The sequence below is a fragment of the Anomaloglossus baeobatrachus genome, chromosome 1, assembly GCF_048569485.1.
Source record: "Anomaloglossus baeobatrachus isolate aAnoBae1 chromosome 1, aAnoBae1.hap1, whole genome shotgun sequence".
Taxonomy (NCBI): Eukaryota; Metazoa; Chordata; class Amphibia; order Anura; family Aromobatidae; genus Anomaloglossus; species Anomaloglossus baeobatrachus.
In genome coordinates this window covers 847,787,375-847,804,216 of record NC_134353.1, presented here as the reverse complement: position 1 = coordinate 847,804,216, position 16,842 = coordinate 847,787,375, and the positions used below count along the sequence as shown (strand labels likewise).

The 16,842-nt window shown below is 47.4% G+C and overlaps 1 protein-coding gene across 1 annotated transcript in view; it reads right to left on the bottom strand.

The window, feature by feature from the left end:
- Positions 1-16,842, bottom strand: part of MRPS27 (mitochondrial ribosomal protein S27) — a 150,352-nt gene that overhangs the window by 11,677 nt on the left and 121,833 nt on the right. The window contains exon 10 of the mRNA XM_075325246.1: positions 1,099-1,251. Coding sequence (XP_075181361.1) covers positions 1,099-1,251 — 153 coding nt within the window. The remainder of the gene's footprint in view (positions 1-1,098; positions 1,252-16,842) is intronic.

Sequence of the window (16,842 nt, the reverse complement as noted above, 5' to 3'; positions counted from 1 at the left end):
AGGCAGGAGCCGCTTGCCTCCGATTGGCCAGCGAGCTGCCTTTTGAGTAGCGCCTGACAGGGGAAGTTCCTCCCTCGTCGCGATGGTTACCGGATACACATCCTGTGGAGGGAGGACCTTCCCCTGTCAGCCACTATTCAAAGGCAGCGCGCTTGCCAATCAGAGGCAAGTGGCTCCTGCCTTTGACGTCAGCACGCTGGGAGCGGAAGGTAAGGTGAGCATAATATGTGTGTGTGCATGTGTGCGTGTTTGTTTGTGTGGACTGCAAGAGCGCGGTGGATGTACGGAACTGGAAGTGTGTGCGGTGAGTATTTTGCTCGTACAGCAAGGCTTTCTCGTAAACAAATTTACAGAAAGCTTTGCTTGTTAGGCGAAATACTCGCTAACTGGGTTACTCGTTAAGCGAGGTTCCACTGTATTCACATTTCCAAGCATAACAACAGAGGAACTGCACACAATGCAAAGTTCTAAGGATACAAATATTTATTAAAGTTGTCATCGGCAGAATGGCGTGTAAAACAGAACATTCTAAGGTGGAATGATGCAGTGGTGATCCCCAATTGTGCACTTCTACAATAACTAATATTAACAGAACATCCACACGAGGGGACCCTAGAATATTATTACTTGTTCAGCCTTCAGAAATGTCATAGCCAATCAATATGAGTTTAACCACAAGTCTAGGAGTTTTTCCTGCATGTAATGCAATAATTGCCATTTACTGAGCTCTACTGAGGCCTTCATTTACTGGAGAAATGACGGACCATTTTTTATGTACCTTGCATTTAGTGATTTGTGTTAACATAAGACAGCTTTCAAGGATAAGTAATGGTCCTACAATGACACTTTAGCTAATAGGTTTCTGCTTCTTAGAAAGACAGTGGGGGCTGGGAGACACCGGGCAGACAAAGGCAAAATAAAATGCGATACATGTGACCTTGAGTATTGGATCCCTCTTGTGAAATTTCCTCCTGGAGATGGATTTACATATAATTTTGATGCGTTTTCCATGCAGTGAAGTGTGAAGAAGAAAATGTCAGCGTGGCAAAGAGGAAAACTATATATTTACATATTAAAGATTTCTTTCTTTCAACTCACCTGAAACCTAAAAAGGTATTCTGGTAGAAAATCTGCCTCCGTCTTCTCCAAGGTTTCAGACGGTTCCGACATATCTTCTGAAACTTCAGTCTTTTCATTTTTTTCCGATTGACTAGCTATAGCAGTCTTTAAAGCAGACTTTAGAGCATCAATCTGCGAGGGAGACAGATAAAGAATAGTCATCATTGTTGTGAAGAACTGTTCAATTTATAGGGACTCTAAAGGCAATCGCTCAGCAGGATTTCACCCCCAAATCTATTTCAATGCACATGTAGCTCTCTCAAACTCAAGTCCAGCAATACTTTTACATGGCCAGCATGTATGTTCATTACTGAGAAATCAGGGTTTGTATTGCTATGCAAAGGAGGCTGAAAAATATGAAGCCTCAGTCACTCCAGCTCAATTCCAGGTCCAGCACAGCCTCCTCCTGCTTGACTGACAGCCTCTATGTTGTTTGACTTCGGCAAAGAAGCCATCAATCAAGGAGTAGATGGGGAATAGAGCTGGAGTGACAGGTTTCAGATCTACATAAAGCTGTTCAGCCTAATTTGCATAATAATTCAACTGCTGATTTCCCAATAGGCATGTAGCTATTGAACGTCTGGAGGTCTTATTTTAGGATGCCCACTTGCACCTCAATTTTTGGAGAGCTATGTGTGATAGATTGAGCGCTAGATACCACCATTGCTATTGACTGCAGCATCTGGGGGGTAAGTGGCTGGTATCGGGGGAAACTTCAGATTTTACAAAAAATGTTAAAAATGCAATAAAGAGAAATGTCAGGAAATAAATATTTTCAATAAGAATTGTCAGAACTTGTCTTAAGCAACACAAACCTTAAAGGGTTTTTCCATTTTTAGAAAAATGGTCCTAAAAGGATTCAAGTAATCTAAAATAACAAAGCAAGCCAATATTCACCATCCTACTACTCTGTTTCCCCGAAAATAAGTGGCTTATAATAATTTTTGCTCCCAAAGATGCACTAGGTCGTATTTTCAGGAAATGTCTTATTTTTCCATGAAGAAGAATTCACATTTATTGTTGAACAAAAAGAAAAATGAAAATGATATACTGTATAGTAGTGGTCATCACAAACCAGCATAAACAGACAAACTGTGAATCCTATCAAGAATTTCTTGCTACTACCATTATTTCTATGTACAACGTGCCCTGGTGTTCTGTTCGGCGGGCAAACAAAAACTTTGCTAGGTCTTACTTTAGGAGGAGGCCTTATATTTAGCAATTCAGCAAAACCTCTACTAGGTCTTATTTTCAGGGGATGTCTTATTTTCGGGGAAGCAGGGTACTCAAGCTCTTTACCGTTGCTCTGGTCTCTGTGTTTTGGCTGCAGCGGTGATGTCACATCATCAGCTCCCATCACTACTGCAGTCAATCACTGAGCTCAGTGACTGGCTGCAGCGGTGATGTGAGCTGTCAACGTAACGTCATTACTGCAGCCAAAGCACAAAGACCAAAAAAGCAGTGGGGAGCCGGCATCCGACCTTGGAAAAGTGAGAACTATTAGGCCCTGTGCGCACTTACCGCTTTTTCCTGCGGTTTTGCTGCATGTTTCGCTGCAGAAAATGTTCATAACATCTCTGCAGTGAATCACCAGCAAAACCTATGGAAAAAATAAATGCTGTGCACACTAGGCGGAATTTGACAGCTGCATGTTTTGCTGCGGGATTCCCGCAGCAAAAACAATTGCATGTCACTTCTTTTCCGCACGTCGCTGTGGGATTTCACTCCATTGACTGCAATGTAATCGTGAAATCCCGCAGGGAATAACGCAGGCAGCAAATTCTGTGCAGTTCATTGCGTTTTCCTGCGTTATTCCCTCCGGTATTTCGCGGTTTACCTGCGGTAATGTACATTGCTGCCTGCGGTTTGCAGGGAAGTGATGTCATTTACAGAGAGTAAACACACACACAGATCACACACACACAGACATATAGAATACACATAGAAAGCAAACGGAAATAGAGAAAACAAAAAACACGTGTGCTCCACCGTATTTTTACCGTCCAGCCGAGGTAAACACACAGCAGCGGCCCGGTATTCTCAGGCTGGGGAGGGTGAGGGGCAGGGTTAATGTCCCCCGCCTCCCTCCCACCTCCCGCAGCCGAGAATATCAGCCGCAGCTTCCCCGGGACTGTCGCATCCATTATGCGGCAGTACCGGCGTGTCCCCAGCTCTTCCTGCTGCCGTGATGCGGTGGCAGACAAGGTAATATAAGGAGATAATGGCGGCGGATCGCCGCCACTGAAGTCCAGGCTTGATCATGGCAGCATCTATGATACAGCTGATATGATCAAACCGTAAGTAAAGTGAAAAAACACACACCGAAAAATCCTTTATTTTAAATAAAAACACAAAAAAGCTCCTTGTTCACCCGTTTATTAACCCACCCGAAACACACAGCTCCGGCGTAATCCACGTCCTGCGATGCTTGCATCTAGCCGCGACTGACACAGCGCTGAATGAATGCAGCCTCGCAATGAGACAGCAGAGGTAACCACAGGGCATTTCCCACGGACGGTAATGTGAACTCACTACCGACCGTGAGAAATGCAGCGTGTGCTCACAGGGACTCTCTGTCTCTCTGTCTATCTATCCCTCTAGCTAACTATCTATCTCTCTATCTATTCTTCTATCTATTTATCTGTCTGCTATCTAAGAAGGAAATGAGACTTTTTTTTTTTTCATCAATGTGCTTCATTGCATTGAATGCATTAAAGCACATGTACCAACCCGCACGCAGCAAAACCGCGGCAATACCGCGAACAATACCGCGGTAAAGCCGCAGCAAACCGCGGCAAACCACATGCGGTTTTTGGGTGCGGTTTGTCGTGTTTTTTTTACCGCGTGTGCGGTAATCTTTCAGTGCCTGCGGAATTTTCTTGAGAAAATTCCGTTTTCCAGTGCGCACAGGGCCTTAGTCTGTTATTTTACAAAACAGAAATTGTTAGGGGTCAACTTTTCTAGAAGTAAAAAAAACGTTAAGTCTATTTACTACGCTGTTGATTCTGTCTATTGTTTACTAGGAGTGCATTTTCTGCTAAATCCAGAAGCTGACAAAATTATCTTCCTCATCATCATGGCATATTGATAGCAGCAGCTTTTCCTATGAACACGAATTTACAAACCCAACAACAGAATATAACAAGTGTGCTAAATGTATGAATTCTGCATTTATGTATCATACAGAAACTGAGAGTGATCCGAGAGGATCTTCTATTCTTCCCATCTGACAATCCAGGTAACTACTGGAACATTTTGCACTTTATACAATGAGGACAGGTAGCGTGTGCGGCATACACAATTATATTCCAGTTTACACTGAAGCAGTTGGGCCCTCGCCAAGGGAGAAGCTGCATTCTGCTTGTAGGCTTAACAGACAGAAAATTTAATTGGGAAATCCTGGCAGCCGCAAAACATTATTTGGCTATGAACATGAACGTGGCAGGGTAGAATTACTGCACCTTGGCATCAGCTCTGCTTTTAGTCTCCATCTCATTATCAGAATAATATGACATGAATATAATTAAACAAAAACCAGCATGATCCCGGGAGCATGCCAGTCCTACCCAGTTATGAGTAACCACGAGAACTTCCTGGAGAAAGATCATCCGGTGAGGTGTGCGCTGCTCGGGAAGTCACAACAATCAAGGCTTTGCCAAAGCAATAGGGATCTGCATCCTCAAGGTCACCCAAAAGTGGGAGCAGATCTAGAAAAGAGTCTACAGTATAGACTATAAGTACAGCTGAAGTCCAAAGTTTACATGCACCTTGGCTTCATTCATTACCATTTCATGACCGGCACATTTTCGGATTCTCTCGAACATGTGCTTTTCTTTTAAACGGCAGTATACAAACTTCTCGTTTAGATATTCAAATGATTTTTGCTTCATATTTTTACGACACATGGAGCTAATTTTTACTACATTTTTAGATTCTTTTATATCAAAGGAAAATGTAAAGAAAATAGGAATATTTGATAATGATATTTCATTTTTGTTTTCAACGACCTCAAAAAAGACTAAATTACTTACCGGTAATGGGATTTTCCAGAGTCCACGACAGCACCCACGAGAGAGGGATCCGCCTCCTTCAGGACAGGAAACCTACAGATAAAAAGGGGCGGTCCCCCTCCCCCATCAGTTGGTTGCAGAGAACGGGAGAGGAACCGCCAATGAATTAGTAAACAAAACAAATCCCTAGGACACCGAAGGGTGAAAAAACAAATAAAGGAAGGTCAGGGGTGTAAAGGGTGCTGTCGTGGACTCTGGAAAATCCCATTACCGGTAAGTAATTTAGTCTTTTTCTTTCGTCACGACAGCACCCACGAGAGACTTAGAGAGAATACACACTAAGGGTGGGATAACCGTGAGAAGGACCAAGCTCCCAAACGCAAGGTCAGCGGAAGAACAAAGGTCCAGCCGGTAGTGCTTGGAAAAGGTGGAAGGAGAGGGCCAGGTCGCAGCCTTACAAATACAGTTGATGGAGACGTCTGCCATGGCCACCCAAGAGGAGGCCACCGCCTTAGGAGAACGATCCTTCACCGAGGGGGTCAGAGGTTCTTGCTTCACCACATATGCGATGGAAACAGCATCCCTCAGCCATCGGGCCAAGGCATGTAGTGCTACTCGAGGACCTCGTCTGGAAACCTGAAAGACAATAAACAAAGTCCTATCCTGCCACCAAGGGGCCGTCCTAGCGACATAGGTGAGAACAGGGTCCCCCACGTCTAGGTTGCGAAAACGAAGGAAGGGAGAAGGGCAGAAAGAAGGAAGGGAGAATGAGCACTCGACTGCGGTGAAACTGGGACGCCACCTTGGGCAAGAAGCCGGGTCCGTCTGAAGAACAATCCGATCCGGAATATCCCAAGGAAAGGAGGATCTACGGACAGGGCCTGACGGTCGCGAACACGCCTGGCAGAAGCAAGGGCGACTAAGAGGCAGGGATTCAGGGACAGCAACGTACCGGACGAGGAGGAGAGGGGCTCGAAGGGTGCAAGGGTCAGGGCGTCCAAACCCAGAGCAAGATCCCAGGGAGGTGCGCCGGCTACACAGACCAGCCGGCTGCGCCCACAAGCCGTAATGAAGTGCATAACCCACCGTTACCCGTAATATGGGAACTGAACAGGGCGCCCAGGGCAAAAACAAGCACCTTGAGGGCACTGACCGAGAGACCCATAACCCTTCTCGACTGGAGAACGCAAGAAGAGAGGAGATCGGGACCACAGCAGGCGAGGAGTCAGGAAGGGAGGCAAGGAAGAGTATCCACATCCGACCATACTGTCGGGTGTTGACTGGCGGTCTACTTTGCAGCAGGGATGGGATGTTAGCAACGCCCTGTCAAAATGCACGCCGCCAAGTGGAGTCCCTTGACGCAAGGATGAAGGAAAGGACCCTGTGACAGGAGGTCTGGCCGGGACGGAAGAACCCAGGGGTCCGTGACTGACACGTGACTCAGGAGGGAGAACCAGGGACGCCTGGGCCAGAAGGGAGCAATAAGGAATATCTGAGCCTGTTCCTCCCGCTGCCCCGAGAGAGGGATCCGCCCAGCGAGGACAGGAAACCAGTCCGAAAGAAAAGGGCGGCACACCTCCCGTTCAGGAGTCCCCCCCCCATGTCTGGATGCAAGACTAGAGACTCAAGAGGCGAAGCATGAAGCCAGGGCGCAAGGCCATGGAGGTGCAAGGCGTCAGAGGCGCAATGCGTGAGAGGCGCAAAGGAGTAAAGCACAGAAGCGCAAGGCTTAGAGACGCAGAGGGGGCAGGCCAGAGGCACGAGGTCAGAAGCACGAGACAAGAGGCACAAGGCGCCAGGGCAGAGGCGCAAGACCAAAAACACAGGCCCAGAAGCCCATGCGGCCAAAAGGCCACCGAGGCCAGGAGGCCCCGAGGCCAAGAGGTCCAGAGGCTCAGAGGCCAAGAGGCACAGAGGTCAAGAGGCACAGAGGTCAAGAGGCCAGGAAGCCAACGAGGCAAGGAAGCTACAGAGGCCACAGAGGCCAGGAGGTCCAGAGACCAGAAGGCCCAGAGATCAGAAAGCCCAGAGGCCAGGAGGCACAGAGGCCAGGAAGCTACAGAGGCCACAGAGGCCAGGAGGTCCAGAGACCAGGAGGCCCCGAGACCAGGAAGCCCCGAGGACACAGAGGCTAGAAGGCACAGAGGCCAGGAGGCACACAGGCATGAGGCCAGGAAGCACGAGACCCGGAGGCACAGAGGCAGGAGGCACGAGGCCAGGAGGCAACAGAGGCACGCGGCCAGGAAGCACGAGGCACGGAGGCAGGAGACACAGAGGCCCGAGGCCAGTAGGTACTAAGGCCCGAGGCCAGGAGGCACAGAGGCCCGAGGCCAGGAGGCACAGAGGCCCGAGGCCAGGAGGCACAGAGGCCAGAAGGCACAGAGGCCAGGAGGCACAGAGGCACAGAGGCCAGGAAGCACAGAGGCCCGAGGCCAGGAGGCACCGAGGCCCGAGGCCAGGAGGCACCGAGGCCTGAGGCCAGGAGGCACAGAGACCCGAGGCCAGGAGGCACAGAGACCCGAGGCCAGGAGGCACAGAGGCCCGAGGCCAGGAGGCACAGAGGCCAGAAGGCACAGAGGCCAGGAGGCACACAGGCACAGAGGCCAGGAAGCACAGAGGCCCGAGGCCAGGAGGCACCGAGGCCCGAGGCCAGGAGGCACCGAGGCCAGGAGGCACAGAGACCCGAGGCCAGGAGGCACAGAGACCCGAGGCCAGGAGGCACAGAGACCCGAGGCCAGGAGGCACAGAGACCCGAGGCCAGGAGGCACAGAGGCCCAAGGCCAGGAGGCACAGAGGCCAAGAGGCACAGAGGCCAAGAGGCCAGGAGGCACAGAGGCCAAGAGGCCAGGAGGCACAGAGGCCCAGAGGCCAGGAGGCACAGAGGCCCAGAGGCCAGGAGGCACGAGGCCAGGAGGCCAGGAGGCACGAGGCCAGGAGGCCACAGAGGCCACAGAGGCCCCAGAGGCCACGAGGCCCCAGAGGCCAGGAGGCCCCAGAGGCCAGGAGGCCCCAGAGGCCAGGAGGCCCCAGAGGCCACGAGGCCACAGAGGCCCCAGAGGCCAGGAGGCCCCAGAGGCCACAGAGGCCCCGAGCACAGTCCACGAGGGTACACCATTGAGGCAGAGAGCCAGGGTGCTCCATGAAATTCAAAGGCCTAAGCAGTGAGCCCTGAGACACCCAACGTGCAAAGCCAGAGGTGCAGGCGGAGCCTTGAACAGGAAAGCACAGCAGACTTGCCCACAAGAAACAGACCGTGGTCCCAGAAGAAACCTACCCAGAGAAAGGCTGTCAAGAGTCAGATTAGTCCCACCTGAACCAATTAATCCACCCTGAGATCCAGCTGAGGTGAAGGTCCCACATCCCATAGAGCGTGCAAGAACCACAATATGTGCCCCAGAACAGAAGGAGTAGACCGGTGATATAATAGTGGGAACATACAAGGGCCATGCAACCACAGAAAGGAGGAGCAACAGAGAAATTCGGAAGCTCAAATATGAGACTGCCGGCCCAAATAGAACATGAGACAGCAACAACAGCCACACGGTATAAACTCAGCACAAAAGTTCCAAGGCCTGGCTTCTGGGCCTGAAGCAAACGGTAATGCATGAGGCCTAGGCAGTGCATAAGAGCATGAAGTATGAATCAGTTCAGAGGCCCCGAAAAAACCCCTGTGCACCCCCAGTGCAGACTCCACCGTGTCGCCTTTCACTGAGAGCAGTGGAGTCACGGCCAGTAATACCACAGTATTTTTAGATGGTGTGCTGAAGGCTGAGGGACCTCTACCCAGAGAGGTATCGACCCCGGACTGGTGGCCAGGGGGAAGGGCTGGCAGAGACTCCTCTCCGATCCTCCGAGCCGCAGGAGGAGTAGCACTTCCGGGCTACCGCCGTGGAGACTGAGCGCGGACGCGGCAGGCTCCGGACACACCCCCTCCCGTGAGCACACGCCGTGCAGCCGGAAGTCGCAGGCACGCGACACAGGGAGAGTTTCCGGCCCGACCGCGTACAGCAACTCACCGTCACTCGCAGCGTCCGGCTCAGGATGGAGGGGTCCGCAGGCTTCTCCAGGTACCTCCCCGGTCCGTTCCCCCCCGGAAGTGCTCCTGTGTACTTCCAGGTCACTGCAGCAGAGAGCGCGCGTCGACGCGGCAGGACCCAGACACACCCCCCGCCGTACACACGTGCTGTGCAACCCGGAAGAAGCAGGCACATGGCACAGGGAGAGCCTCCGGTCCGCACGCAGCATACTTACCAGCGCTCTTTTGCAGGCGTCTTTTCCCTGGAGGCAAAGCCGGACAAAGAGAAAGAGGACGAGGTGCACCGGAGGACGGAGTTCACGAGGGGAGCTCCACCGACCGTGCTTCCGGATCCTGAGCTCCGCCGTTCCCCCGGAGACTGCACGGACTCAACTGGACCCAGGTACTGTAGGTTCCGATCCATGCAGGACAGGAAACCAACTGATGGGGGAGGGGGACCGCCCCTTTTTATCTGTAGGTTTCCTGTCCTGAAGGGGGCGGATCCCTCTCTCGTGGGTGCTGTCGTGACGAAAGGAAAACATTTTAAACTGCGCTCCCCTTACCTTAGAATTTATTTTTTTGATGGGGGGAGGAAGCTACAAGCAATTTAGACTAGCAGTGTTTCTTTTAAGTTTAACGGTTTTCAATTTATGCTTTCTTTTCTATTTTATACACTGTGCCTCCCAGTAGGGTGTTAAAAGACCTTAAAGAGACCCAATCACCAGGATTTTCGTATAGAACCTAAAGCCAGTGCTATACGGGCACTATCAGGCTGATTCTATACATACCTGTAGTGGTCAGCTCGGATGTTTAAATTTTGAAATCCAAAAAAGTAAACTTTATAAAATGAGCAACTTCTTGAGTGACAGTTACACTGGAGCAGATCATATATTCATAGTTATCCCCTCTTCCTGTTAGAATTAGCATAAGTATTATACAAACAACTCACTTTGTCTGTAGAAGGACCTGTGTGAGGTTATACCCATGTGACCTGGTATCCAGCTTTGGTGGCTGTGGCCCCGCCCCTTCTGGTCATATGGGTATGATCTCACAGGTCCTGCTAGACAAAGTGAGTTGTTTGTATAATACTTATGCTAATTCTAACAGAGGGAGGAGATAACTCTGAATATATTATCTGCTCCAGTGCAACTGTCACTCAAGCAGCTGCTCATTTTATAAAGTTTACTTTCTTGGATTTTCCCTTGTATCTGGGGCTGGCATATTAGCCCCAGATTCAGGGGAATTCTAGGTTTCCTAAGACTCAGCAGCTCCATTTCCCTCCACACAATGATCACATGTTCACCGGGCCTGGAGAAGGAAGCAAGGTTAGTGCCTTATTTATATACACATAAATGGAAGGCTCATCAATATTAGACTGGTGGAGGTCTGACAACCCCAGTGATCAAGTGTTACCAGGTCCAGCAAAGGCCAGAGGTAGACATTGTAAGAAGCTAGAACAACTCTGCTTGGTTCAGTTGATAGCAGGTCTACTGTGTATGGAGGGAAAGCACCAAGCCCTACATACCCTAAAGCGGTCACTTTAGGGTAATGCGACAACTGCAAATGAGCACTACACAGTGTACAAAGTAATATTTTTCTAGATCCGTACACTGTAGTTCTGGCCTCTTCGGGACATGGTAACAGCTGATCAGCAGGGGTGTCAGACCTTAGCCAATCTGATATCAATGACCCATCCATTTCATAGGTCATCAGTATATTTGTCCTAGAAAATCTCTTTAAAGTAAAGATGTCAATACTCATTTGAAAATCTGAAGCAAAGCAATCATAGGTAATTTCCTCAAGGTTTGGGGGAAAAATGAATCTCGCTTTGAATACAAAATAAAAGCCAGGATTCATTATCTTGAAAATTGGCTGCCAATATGGAGTAGCTGTACCTACTTTTCCCCACTGTGTGGCTAAATCAGCCTTCATTCTCCTCGGAAGGCTTTTTATAAGATTTTGGAGTGTGTTCGGTGTTGAATGAGATGACCTGGCTAACAATCTACATTCTAGTTCACTCGAAAGGTGTTCCATGAGATTGAAATTGGGGTTCTGTGCGTCCAGTAAAGTTTTTCCACACCAATCTACCCATGCATGTTTGCTTTGAACACTGGGCACAGTGATGATGGAACCAAAAAAGGGCCTTTCTCAAGCTGTTCCCACAAAGTTGGAAACATACAATTGTCAAAAATGTCTTGATACGTTTAAGCATTAAGATGTCCATTCACTCAAACTAAGGGGCTTAGTATAACCCATAAAAATAACCCCTATAATTATCCCTCTGCCGCCAAACCTTACAGTTGACACAATTTAGCCAGGCAGGTAATGTTCTCCTGGCATTTGCCAAATCTGGACTTGTCCATTGGACTTCCAAATAAAGAAGCATAATTCGTCACTCAGCATAATACAATTCCATGGCTCCAGAGTCCATTAGTGGCTGATTTATACCACTCCATCTGATGCTTGGCATTGTGCTTGGTGATGTAAGGTTTGTTTGCCATTGCTTGGCCACAGAAACCCATGTCATGAAGCTCCCGACGCACAGTTTTTGTCCTGATGTTTCTATAAAATGAGGTTTGGACTCTACAGTTATTGAGTCAGCAGAGTGAGGGCGACTTATGTACTATGCAATGTAGCAGGCTACGGTAACTTGTTGATAACATGAACTGACTTGTTACACTGCTGACGTCCTATTAGAGGACCACCCTTGTACCAGAGAGCTCTTTACAACCATTTTTCACAAATGTTAGTGAGGGCAGAAGGCAAGATGAGCGGCTGGATGTTATACACCAGTGGCCATAGGTCTGAATGAAAAACCTGAATTCAATGATTAAGATTGGTTCCACTACTTTGGCCCATATAGTATAAGTGTATACATTTCAATGCTTGTTTTTTATTTAAAGAATTACCTGATAGTTTGATAAGGCCGCGGCAAAGGCATCAACTGTGAAAGGATTAATATGTATTATACAGAGAGCAATGATGGAGCTGTAGCATTTTTTTTCCCATTTCATTTTAGAAAGTAGTAATATATGTCAATCCATAAGTTATAGGTTCCAAAAAAATGATATAAATCAACTCATAAGCCCTTGTCCAGTTATGTTGAATGAAAAATAATTACCGGTAAGTTATTCAGAGTCGCAAAAATTAAAAAATATATTTAGCACATTCAGTCCTTTGGCATGTCCAAAAACATTGAAGGGAGTCTTGTCAGTTTTGTTAAAGGCTCCCTGAAAGAACCTATGCATATGCGGATCCAAATTTCAGAGCAGAAAACCCCCTTCAAGAAAGCAAATATATAAAAGAGACAGCAAGAAAGTAATAGCTCCATGTCACTGCCATCACAGTTTGTATCTCACATCAGTTTTGATTGATGCACGCAATAATTATCGTATTAAATAAGCAGCAAATTACATTATCTAGGAATAAAAATACAGAGATTTACAATGATTGCAGGTGGTAAGAAGTAACAATGGCAGAAATGGGCATTAATATTCGATGCTCATTTATCCAGATTATCTGCCATCCTAATCCTGAGGCTCAGTCTGAGTCTTGATGTGACCTACAGAGGCTCCTACATAAGCCCCTCTGCATGGCAGTGCTTGCTCTGTACGATGGCACAGCACCACCAACCCTGAGGCAGACTGGGAAATATGTAGCAGTACAAGAAAGGAAGACATAGTAGTAGATATTATTTTCACTACAATAGAGCACATCGCCATATATACACTGTGTGCAGAATTATTAGGCGTATTTTGATCACATGATAATTGGTAGTTGGCTCTCAAGCCTATACAGCTTAGATCAGGGCAACATGTATAAAAATTAAGTAAATCAGGTGATGTGCATCTCTAATGAGGAGGGGTGTGGTGTAATGACATCAACACCCTATATAAAAGGTGTGCTTAATTATTAGGCAACTTTCTTTCCTTTGTCAAAATGGGTCAGAAGAGAGATTTGACGGGCTCTGAAAAGTCCAAAATTGTGAGATGTCTTGCAGAGGGATGCAGCAGTCTTGAAATTGCCAAACTTTTGAAGCGTGATCACCAAACAAAAAAAGGCGCAATTTAACTGCCCATGAATTGAGGAAAATCAAGCGAGAAGCTGCAGAGATGCTATTTGCTACCAGTTTGGCCATATTTCAGAGCTGCAACGTTACTGGAGTATCAAAAAGCACAAGGTGTGCCATACTCAGGGACATGGCCAAGGTAAGGAAGGCTGAAAAACGACCACCTTTGAAAAAGAAACATAAGATCAAATGTCAAGACTGGGCCAAGAAATATCCTAAGACTGATTTTTCAAAGGTTTTTTGGACTGATGAAATGAGAGTGACTCTTGATGGGCCAGATGGATGGGCCAGAGGCTGGATCAGTAAAGGGCAGAGAGCTCAACTCCAACTCAGACGCCAGTAAGGTGGAGGTGGGGTACTGGTATGGGCTGGTATCATCAAAGATGAACTTGTGGGACCTTTTCGGGTTGAGGATGAGTGAAGCTCAACTCCCAGACCTACTGCCAGTTTCTGGAAGACAACTTCTTCAAGCAGTGGTACAGGAAGAAGTCGGTATCGTTCAAGAAAAACATGATTTTCGTGCAGGACAATGCTCCATCACATGCATCCAACTACTCCACAGCGTGGCTGGCCAGTAAAGGTCTAAAAGATGAAAAAATAATGACATGGCCCCCTTGTTCACCTGATCTGAACCCCATAGAGAACCTGAGGTCCCTCATAAAATGTAAGATCTACAGGGAGGGAAAACAGTACACCTCTCGGAACAGTGTCTGGGAGGCTGTGGTGGCTGCTGCACTCAATGTTGATCGTAAACAGATCAAGCAACTGACAGACTCTATTGATGGTAGGCTGTTGAGTGTCATCATAAAGAAATGTGGCTATATTGGTCACTAATTTTTTGGGGTTTTGTTTTTTGTAGGTCAGAATGTTTATTTCTAAAATTTGTGCAGTTATATTGGTTTACCTGGTGAAAATAAACAAGTGAGATGGGAATATATTTGGCTTTTATTAAGTTGTTTAATAATTCTGCACAGTAAAGGCCCTGTCACACACAGAGATAAATCTGCGGCAGATCTGTGGTTGCAGTGAAATTGTGGACAATCAGTGCCAGGTTTGTGGCTGTGTACAAATGGAACAATATGTCCATGATTTCACTGCAACCACAGATCTGCCAAAGATTTATCGCTGTGTGTGACGGGGCCTTTATAGTTACCTGCACAAATAGATAGCCTCCTAAGATAGCCAAATCTAAAAAAAACCCACTCCAACTTCCAAAAATATTAAGCTTTGATATTTAGAAGTCTTTTGGGTTGATTGATAACATAGTTGTTGCTCAATAATGAAAAAAAAAAATTCTCTAAAATACAACTTGCCTAATAATTCTGCACACGGTCTACTATGACTAACCCATTGGTGTGGGTCTAATGGCAGGTACCACCAGCTGATACTAAAAAGGCTGCATGGGGGCTTGCTTCTGGTGGGGTAAACTGTAGTCTTCGAATGTACCATTCTGCCCATGACAGGGTCAAATAGCAATAGTACTTGGCAGTCCTGGAGAAGCAGTCATTTAGGCCCCACTGCAAGGCCCACACTGACCAGAGATGGAAACCTCCTCCCACTCCTCCCTTAGCACAGTTAGTCACTGCTCAGCTAATCTGCATCCATAGTGGCGCACTCCCTCCTTCTCCAAATGGCGCTGGTGTTGGAGTCAGACAGTGTAATACTTATAATGGATAACTCAGGAATCTAGTAGCGTTGAGCAAAGACTCAACTGAACCCGGTTTATAGGTGATAAAGTTTGTATTGTAACATGGTGATTAGCAAACAAGTGTAGAGGAAAAACAATAAAATCCACAAACACAGTGAAAATATCAAATAAAGCCTTTAAGGAAAGTCTCTTGAAAACCTCACAGGATAATGTGATTAGCAATGCAATCTTTGAAGCTCCATAAGGAAGTCTCTGAAAGTCAGAAGTGAGATGCAGAGCAGTATACAATGTTCAGAAAACGCAGAGCAGTTTCCAGCGTCCAGAACAGTCCCGTGCTCTGCTACTGCCTCAATGCAATGTTGGAAGCAACAAAGCAGTATACAATGTGCAGAAAACAAACGCAGAGCAGTTTCTAGTGTCCAGAACAGTCCCGTGCTCTGCTACTGCATCAATGCAATGGTGGAAGCAACAAAGCTGTATACAGTGTTCAGAAAACAAATGCAGAGCAGTTAATGAAGTAAGCCAGCTTATGTGACAAGACAGGTCAGGCTAGAACCACAGCAGGGCTAGGCATCAGCAGCAGGTGAGCAGAACCCCTGAAGAGCAGCAACAGGAGTGTCACACAGGATTTGCTGAAGTAACTTGAGATGCCACTAGGAGTAGGAAACCAGGCAGAATACTCAAGCAGAGGACTGGACTGGAATTATAAAGGCAAGAGGACACAAAACACAGAAAAGAATGAAGCAGGGGACACCATCTTGGAAAAGGGCAAAAAGCCCAAAAAGGATAAACAGAAAAACCAGAGTCCGGACAGACAGACACCTATGCAGGAAAAGTGCCAATGACAGTAACATCTCTCCTGCACAGGTGTTAGTCTGACTCAAACACCTCAGGACAGCACAGGAGGAGATGAAGGGAGTGTGCCTCTATGGATGGGGGTAACAGTAGTGGTAGATGTCACCTATCCTGCAGAGGTGCCAATCTGAAAAGCTTCCACCGTACCTGTCCTCACCTCCCTGGAGAGACCGCGGGTGGGCGAGGTCAGTGAGGTTACCATAGCAGCCACATGGTGGGGCAGTTTGCACCCTCACTCCTTTCTGCGCCTCAGAGTAGGGGTTTGGTGAAGATGTGATGTCATTGGTGCTAGGTGATTGCAGCCACTATCTAGATCTCCTCTCCTCCCTTTTCTGCTAATGACATCTTCAACAAGACTCCTTCCTGGAGCTCATAAGACTGGAACTAGGCTATATGTAGGGGAGGAAGGATTAAGCTATATATGCTTTATGTGGGGGAGGGGGACTAGCCTATATAGGCTATATACAACAAATGTTCAGCCAGGATCCATATATCAGATATTAAGGGACTAAATTCAGTGGTCACTCAAGATTGACAGATGGTCCCACTACCCCATAGATATAGTAAACATGGATATACAACTGATTCAAAATTAGATTACACCAATTTACACACAAAACGAATCAGAGAAAATGTAAAAGATATTCTTTATTGTAACAATGATTAAAAGACAAAAAAGGGGTGCAGTAACAGGACAGTGCACAAGGTGGCGTACCAATGCGGTGAGGAAACAAGTATCCGGCTGTAATAGTAATAGCACTATGCAGCCTAAAGTGGAATAGATATAAACCAAGCCACAGAACAGTCGGTCACAATACAAGACCTTATGGCCAGAGGACACATCCAAAAGGCAATTGTGCAAATAGTAATAGACCGGAGAAAGTTCTTACTCACCGCAGAAATGGCGCCAGGTCCCTCCTACGCACGTTTCGGCACTAGCCTTCGTCAGGGGGGGCATGGCGTCATATCGGCAAAGCAAGACACTAAATACAGCGCCTCAACCAATCGGGTCATGTTGTTCGGCGCATGCACATTGTACTCACCAATGCAATGCTCAGACAGGACGGGCGCGTCATCACCACGTGGGCACACGGGAGTTTGCCATATAGTCAGGCGCGTCATCCCC